At 38.9% G+C, this 9,047-nt stretch overlaps 1 protein-coding gene across 1 annotated transcript in view; it reads right to left on the reverse strand.

The window, feature by feature from the left end:
• SLC17A6 (solute carrier family 17 member 6) overlaps positions 1–9,047 on the reverse strand; it is a 51,065-nt gene that overhangs the window by 17,204 nt on the left and 24,814 nt on the right. The window contains exons 4-6 of the mRNA XM_004711606.2: positions 4,363–4,477; positions 3,070–3,157; positions 2,245–2,331 (exon numbers count right to left, since the gene is read on the reverse strand). Of these exons, the coding sequence (XP_004711663.1) occupies positions 2,245–2,331; positions 3,070–3,157; positions 4,363–4,477 (290 nt within the window). The remainder of the gene's footprint in view (positions 1–2,244; positions 2,332–3,069; positions 3,158–4,362; positions 4,478–9,047) is intronic.

Here is a 9,047-nt window from a genome sequence, read left to right on the forward strand (position 1 = left end):
CATTTCATTGTTTCCTTGTGTTCTTCTTTTGTTCCCTTGGGTAACAGTCTAAGTGCCCCTGATCTTTATAATACTGCTTTCTGCTTGCTCAATCTTGACCAAGTACTCCTTAATACCACAGCTTCAGCTGGGACATTCACCTATTAATTACTAAATATGGCAGCAACTGCTACTGCAGTCATAATGTGAAAAGCTGGAATCGTGTAACAGTTACATGACTCTCCCAGTTTCAAATCCTGACTGTGCCATTCATAAGCTACCCAATCAAACCTGAAACGGAACCTTTTAAAATGTCCACTATAAATGGCATAACAATTTCCATTCTACCAGTTTGTGGTAAAGAAACGTTTAAAGGAGAGAATGCGTAGAGCAGCCAGCACCGTGCTTGACACAAACGTAGCATTCAGTAAAGGAAAGTCCCTATCATGCAGTGACAACAACCATTACCAGTCACTAAGTGCATTCTGTGTCAGGCACCGAGCGAATTGTTTTGTATACATTATCTTTTTTAAAGCTTAGCTCACGATGTCCCAAACCAAAAACCAAACTCACGGTCATTGCGTTACTTCTGACTCATGGTCCCCCTCTCTAGGGTTTCTGGGGCTGTAAATCTTTCTGAGAGGAGATGGACTTGACTTTCTTTTAAACCCACTATGTAGGATTTACTACATTTTAAAATATGACCGATGAATCTTGAATATGTGGCCCAATGACCCTGTTTTTGTTAAACCTAGAAATATGTTATTATAAAATGATCTAACATTGACACTTGGATTTTGCACCATTCAATGATAAATATTGCATGAGGTGTAACTTGAAATAATGAGATTGGTCTTCATGAGGAATTTGGACAAATTGGTATTCTTAAATTCATGTCATATCTTCAATTAAGTAATAAGTTAAACCATCAATCAGAGGAGTTTCTGAGTGGCCAATTCCAACTTTTGATATTTACCCTCTAAATAAATGTGTTTAAACTACTTTGGAAATCTTTTGAAAGTCTTAGACAATGATGGATGAAAAACATGGTACAGAAGCATCTTCACTGGGGTGGGGCAGGGGGGATATGCACAAATAAAAGAATGACTTCTAGACTTAATGGAACCAAAACTTATCCATTATTCTTAAGGTAAGTTAGAAACAGATGCTAGAAATAATATCTAATGTGATTTTTTAAATATAGCATTTTGCTTCAATGAGAACTTTTAAAAATAGGAATGAATCAGCGTGAGTTTGGAAGCAGTCAGATACATCCAACTGCCTGACTTCATCAATCTTCCTGATTTTCATGGCCATCCCTAAAGACAGTATTCATCAGTGACAATGTCAGTTGGAATCCAGCTCTCCTACATTTTTCATTCCCTCATTATTTTTTTAAGGCTTCATGGAGAAAAACACTACAGAGATACTTTGATGTGGAAAGTTTTTAGCTCCTGGATAAAAGGTGATGGGGAAAATTGGTTGGTTGGACAATTTTTTTGGTTTCATTGTCATCATATCTAACTTCAACTTGGGTGCTTAACCCCTGTTAGTTCTCGGGACTGAAGAGCCAAGGTTTGCTGCTGCATCAACTGGCTGCTGATAACAAAACCGAATCACCGCATCAACGCGTCCCCTGCCTTCCAGCTTCCAACCTCTCCAACTCCATCTTGAGGAGGCTGAGCCAGGGGCTAACCAGGAAATCAGTAGCAAAGAAGAGTCACGTGCTACATGATTTATAATCAGGTGTTATTCAATTTACGATTAAGAGATCATTTCGGTATTTTTATAACCAAAGATTATTTGTCCTATGCATCACAAAGTTTCCGTCATCATTGTAGTTACTTTTAAGAACAAATACTGGCGATGTTCAGGAAAGAATACAAAACCCAGTCACATCCATAGACACGGAGTCAATTCCAACACGTAGCAACACTACCGGAGAAAGTAGAATAGTTACAAAGGGTTTCCAATGCTGTGACCTTGACAGAAGCACGTAGTTCTCCCCCAGAGCAGCCAGTGCATTCGCCTTGCCAACCTGTTTGTTAAGAGCTGTGTACTTGACAGCTGTGCCACAGTGCTTTGGCAAAAATAATAGAAGTAAAATATTTTCCTTGAACTTGGAATGTAAGGAAATAATTCTTAGGAAGGGAAAATAAATGAAGAAACACCAAATTATATTCAGTGATAGATATTCTTGCCTGCAACCATTTCTCATTTAGTCTACAAACATTTTCATAACTATCGGACAAAAATGCAACCTACCATATACATAAAATACTGAAGACCAGCCAGTGTACTGTACAAGAATGCCAGCTAACGGCATGGCAATCACGGCTCCGGCATAGGACCCTAAAGCAGAAACAACAGTCATCATCGATGAAGGGAGGCGAGTGAACCAATGGGAATTCTTGACGGAATCTTGTCTTCGAGGTTGAATCATACAAGTACACATTTGTACACTCGAGTGCAAGCATATTCACATCGATATACACTCTCCCTCTTCCTCAAAAAGACACACATATGGATAAATAAGTGCTTTTAAACATTGCAATACTTTTTCAAAAGTCTTAAGAAAGCTATGGATGAAAAATATAATGAAATGCCCCCTCCAGAAAACAAAACAGAACCGAAAAAATCCACAACATATGTACAAATTAAAGGTTGATAGGAAATTCATGCAACCGAAACTCATCGATGACTTTCAAACCAGGATAAGAACACAAACTAGAAATGATATGTAACATTATTATTTAATTACTCAATAATGTACATCTATACACAGGAACAAAGGACTACACAAGCAGATGGCACTATCTATTAAAAATAATAAGCGTATTCTAAGATAACATGAGTATTATGTAAGCCATTCATGAATAGAATGATTTAATGAACAGATTTCTAAAAACACATACTGTACTGAAATTGACATCATAAGATATAGAAGACTATAGTAGAATGAAACAAATGGGCGTGGTGGCCAAAACTATTCTTCATACACACCCATCAGTGAACTTTACCACACATTCAATTCTTAGCCAAGTTTCTCCTAAACTTTTACCCATCGCTACATCTTCACCCAGTACTCACCACAAAAGGAGGTGGTAGCCAATCGACTTCTCTCTAGAGGAGGGGCCCACTTGCTCCATATGCCATGGCAGGCTGGGTAGGTAACCCCCTGCGATGAGAGAAAGGCATTTACTGCCATTCAGGTTTCTGAGTTACTAGAAAATCAACACAGCTCTTCCTCTGATGCTGTTTCCCATCAGATGAGGTCTTAAGGAAAGCTCCCATCCATGGGCCCTCACTACCTCCTGGAAATGCCATCTAGCAAGCTTTCAGCATAGGACAGCTCAGATGGAGCTTATTTTAAGGGACAGATTCAAAATTTTCTCACCCATTAGGTCTTCCTTCCATCTCCATTTTCTTCTAGATTACAGCAAAAACTCAAGAATGCTCAGAGCATCTTTAATTCTGAATAATTTGAGACATTAAGGATGCCTTTTCATGAAGGGTTAAACTCGGTGATTTCCAAATAAACAGGCTCCCTCCACCGGTGGGTGACATGTACAGTAGATTCTTGGAGCTCACACTTAGTGCACGATTAGTCTACACCTTAAGACCGTCAAAGCAATCAGCCTTTTGCCTATTTTTGGATCCTATTGCTTTCTCTTGTTTTGTGGGACACAAGCCGTCGGCCCCTTGAAGATGCAGTCTTCAGTGTCTAAACACTCTCTCTGATCTCCCTACTAGCTCTATGAAAAAGAAGATATGCCTAACCCAAAGCTTTATACGGTGTTCTCTTAATACCTGTAGGCTGGTGCAGTAAAAGCTGATCAGCACGGGAAGACAGAGAATACAGTTGTTGAAGTATGTCAGTGAAGATTAACAGTTTGATCCCAAATCAACAAAGCCTCAGTATAAAACTCCAAAATCATATTAGTTCAGGGCTATCACCAGCAAACAATAGATGGACTAAAAACTCATCACCCCACTGCTAAATCTAAATATACACATTAAAGGAATAAATCATTAAGCTTAGGGACTTAGAACCAGTCTCTGGGGATATACCTAGGTCAACATAATCCACCAGGACTTTGTTCTACATTCTAGTTTGGTGACTATCAACTGGGGTCTTAAAAGCTTACAGATTATTATCTAAGATATGAATATTGGTCTCTCTTCAACTAGAGCAAAAAGGAGTAAAGAAAATTGAAAACAACAACAACAAAGCCCACCAAAATTAGTCCTTTTCTATTTTAGTGTTACATATATACAGCCTAATAATTAATATATATATGTAGATAAAGAAATGTATACAGATCATAACTGTACATCATTAATATGACTATTTCAAAATGATATCTTACTGCAGTTCCATACCTCAACAAGTCCCTGCAAGATTCTAACAAAGATGACACACCCATAATGCACTCTGGCTGCTGAAGGGATTAGCATATTCAAGGTGGAGGTGAGGAGTATAGCAGCTCCAAAGACCCTGAAACAGAAAGCGAGTTACACATGATAAAGTTGCTAACATGATTTCACATTTGATATATAGAGACCTGATTTTGTCAGTTCACAGCAATTTTAAGATAGATTGTATTGCTACAAGAATAAAATATGTTCTGAGCTTGATCGGTTACTCATGTCAAGTTGTTGATTGGACTACCTTAAAATTCTATATTATTGGATACACAAGAAATAAAATACATTTCCAATTCATCTGCTTTCTTCATGAGACCTATTACAAATAATAAATATTGAATGAGTCCTTGTGTAGGATTTGGGTCTATATCTATCTACAATGTAGGCTACTTTTTATTCACACTATTATATCCTATTAGACCTACTGAGCCCAAGGCGCAGTGCCAACTCTTAGTAACAATCACTAAAGGGTTTATGAAAGAATAATGAATCGGTGAAGGAATCAATATGCCTTACATTATTCAACTGGCTGCAACTTCCCCAGAAGCTGATGAGTGAATTACTATTTTAAATACCCCAAGAACTTAATAATTAGATAGTACAGCACACGCTTATATAATACAAATTTATTGTTGCTAGTTGACGTTGATGTATGGTGACCTTAGGGATAACAAAGGGACACGCTGCCAGTTGTGATGTCATCTTCTTGATCCTTGCTGTTTGACTCGTATGCTTTCACCTATTGTGCGAGTCTATCTGACTACAAGGTCTCTTTGTGCTTATTGAACTCCTGTATTATGAAACATGAGGTCCCTTTGTCGTGAAGAATACAGATAAGTAATATTTAATAGATGTGTTTCAGATTTTATTTCATTTGGGGGTTAATTACGGAGGAAGACATTTGAAGTACACCTCCAGCAATAGTCATACACACATAAATTTAAGAAGAACTTGCTAGAAATATGGTACTAATGACTTTCTCCATCATTGAGTAAAAATTCCACTCCAACATAAAGAAGAAAGCAAAATGTTCAATGATATTTATACAGATGAAACACACACATACATAGAGATACCATTACAGGGAACTTTTAGAAGGACTCTTGTAGAGATACTTTGGGACACACTATCTCTAACCAGCTAAACTCTGCATGCTGGGCATGTATTCCCAAGTCAAACACAGAGCTTTGAATTCAATTAAGTTGGCTGCCTCGTAAAAGTGCCGCTGATTCTTTCAAGGGGAACATTTCAATATAATCGTTCAAACATTTGAATTCCTTCACAGTGTCTGATCCTAGAACGGATTCTACAGTCGCAGAAGTCAAAAGAGCCTGGTACAGGGACAATAGCAGACCCACAGACGGGGCAGAATTGAGAACCCAGACGTAGATCCACCTACCTAGGAGCAGTTGAACTTCCACAAAGGATCAAAGTCCATTAACGGAGAAGAGAACATTTATTTAACAAATGGTGCTGATGAAACTGAACATCCATTTTACAGAAAAAAGAAAATGACACTCATACCTAAAAACAAACTCAAAATTGGCCAAAGAGCTAAATGCAAAGCCTAAAAGTATAAAGATTATGGAAGAAAAATAGGGATCAACCATAATTAAAATGAGCCAAAAGAAGAAGGAAACTAGATGGCTGAGATCTACTAAAATTAAACACTTATGCTTACCAAAATACTTCACCAAAGGATTTTTTTTTAAGTACCTACAGAACGGGGAAAAGGTTTGTCAATAACATATTCAACAGGGCTCTAATTGCTACAATTTATAGAAACAACAAAAAGTCAAATGATCTGACTTAAAAATGGGTGGAGTACACAACAGACACTTCACACAAGATAACATCCAGGAAGCTAGAAAGCACATGAAAAGATGCTTTCATTCGCCATTTGAGAGTGCCCAATGAAAACTCCAAGATTCCATCATTCCCTGGTAATAATGGCCCTGATAGCAACCGTGGAGAATATCAACTGCTGATGAGGCTGTGGGGAGACTGGCACTCTCGTTCCCTGATGGTGAATCTGCAAAACAGCACAGCTGCTATGGAAAATAATATGGCGCGTCCCGAAAATGCTGGCAATGGAAATGGCAAGCGGCCCAGAAAACCCACTCCAATGGATAGAGCCTGGAGAAGTGAGAGCTGTAGCATGAGTATCCCTGTGCTGATTGCAGCATTATTCGCAATCACCAAGCAACGGACACAACCCAAGTGTCTGCCGATGAACGGATGGATAAACAAGCTGTGGTACTGGAACACAGGAATACTGTGTGGCAAAGACTAATGATGAAGTTACCGGACATGGCACCACATGGAGGACCTGGGGGACCTTGTGCAGAGTGAAGTCAAACAAACAAACAGAACAGAAAACACTGCATGGTTTATACACAGTGAGAAATATGCTTTGGTTATGAGGAATGGGAAGGAGAATCAATACGTAGTCAACTAGATGAAGTCTAATGAAAAGGTAATGCGCAATCTGGGGATATTGTCCTGTGCATGGCTGCCACCCCCATTCTACCCCTCCCATTCAAGACCTATCGCCAGGGCTGACCACCAAGAATAAGAGAACACGTTCTCACGAAAGCCATTTCTGGACAGCAGTCTTGAGGTGGCCTTGCAGGAGCCCACAGTCAGCACAGCTGCTCCAGCCCTGACTCTCAGATCTCCCATTCCCATCCCGACAGTTAACACCCCTTGCTTGCTTGCGTGGGTGACAGTCAGACCAAACTCTGATCCTGGCAAGGTATATGGCACCTCGGTCAGTAGCCTTCCTCCAAATAATAACGACCGTGTCTCCAAGGGTTTCAGGTTCTTGGACCTAGAAATTGGGAACGATGGATCCTGTTCCAAGTGTCTATGTATAGCAGAAAGACAGCACATTATGAACAAAGGCAAAGGAAGACAGTGAGAGGGAGGAAAGATAAATAACAATCATAGGAAATGCTGTAGCATATGCAATGCTGTAACAGAGTAGCCAGCAGTAGTTTGTGGGTAGTTATGCAGATGAATATACAGTACATGCTAAATAGGTGAGGGAGGTCATGTTGAGTAGATCCATGTACATATATAGGTATGGTGGTGGCTATTTTTACAAACCTGTGTGTAAATACACACCTATTCATATTTATATAATAGACCACCTGGGGACAAAGTTACAGAAACTACTTAGACATCAGGTAGAACCACTGGATTTGAAGGCTAAGATTCCATAGTCTCAGGAGACAGCTCCGTCTAATGGCAAAACAGAGTTAGTAAAAATATGGGTTGACATCTTGCTCTGCTGAGTAGGGCCTTACAGATTTGTGGGTGGCTGTCTAAGAAGTAACTGTCTGTCTCTACCACCCAGAGAAAGGAAGAAACAGAGAAAAACAAACACTGAAAGAAGCAATTAGTGCAAAGGATTCATGGCCCTCTTGAAGAATCACAGTTTCTTTTAACCCGAGACAAGAGGAACTAGACAGTAGTTCCAAGGCCGCATTAGAAAGCTCTGATTTGAATGAGTTAAAAAATATGGATTAGATTTTTTTTAAAAGGAGCAGATTTACTGGTGTGAAAGGGACTGGAGAAGCCCCATGACAATTGCGCTGCAACAGTCTTAAACGTGAAAGTGAAGACACTTCTGGGGACCATCGCTGAGGAAGACACTCGGGTCCTAAAGCAAACCATAGCAAACACGGAGGACGTGCTGCTTGGAACATTTAACAATACAATACCAAAAGCAACACTGACCCCAATCAAAGGTGAGGAGAGCGAGGGGACAAGAACCAAGTGAATGGAAACTGGGACCCCAGGGGGGAACCAGGGAAAGTGCAGCTACATTTCGGGGATGGAAACCCAGGTCAGGGGACATGTCCTGTACAAACTATTGATTGGAAATAAAATTTGCTACATAAAGTTTTACCTAAAGCATAATAAAATGTGGTGATTGATTTTTGTTTTTTAAAGTTGGATTTGTGGATGGAGCCCTGGTCAATACTATTCTGCTACCTTACTTTGAGAAACAGCTTTAGGAACAGCTAACATAAATCAGTCCTTTTTCTGTCAGTAATATATCGGATAGAATATGTTGTTTGCTTGACACAGCTTTGTATCTGCCTGCCCTTCTTAGTGACTTCTCTTCACTGCGGTAAACACTCAACAGAGAAATGTTCCTCTGTGCTGTTTGCTGTTAAACCTTTGGTTTAAAGTCAAAGAGATACTTAATTCCTAAAAAAAAAAATCTTTCTTAAGAGATTGATTGTTCCTATTAATGCACCATACAGGCAGCGATATTAAGTGTTAGGCAATTAGGGAGTTTTCTTTTGGAACTTAAATGTGAAAAATCTCTCATCTGCTTTTCTAAAATAATATGAATACTGTTGTTTTTATATATATATATATATATATATATATATATATAGATGGATGTAAATGTTTTCTTATTTTTGGTTATTGCTGTCAACAGATAATTTCAGCCTCAAGTGAGATTATTTCAACTTTTTTATTGTGGTGACATATATATTATACATTTACCATTTCAACCCTTAAAAATGTTTCACAAAATGAGGACCTAATGTCGGGGGTTTAAATGGAGAGAAAATGTTTTGAGAAACGATGTACAAATGCGCTTTACACAATTGATGTGTGTA

This window comes from Echinops telfairi, unplaced genomic scaffold (genome assembly GCF_000313985.2).
Source record: "Echinops telfairi isolate 266 unplaced genomic scaffold, ASM31398v2 ScPeMD7_60;HRSCAF=208, whole genome shotgun sequence".
Lineage (NCBI taxonomy): Eukaryota > Metazoa > Chordata > Mammalia > Afrosoricida > Tenrecidae > Echinops > Echinops telfairi.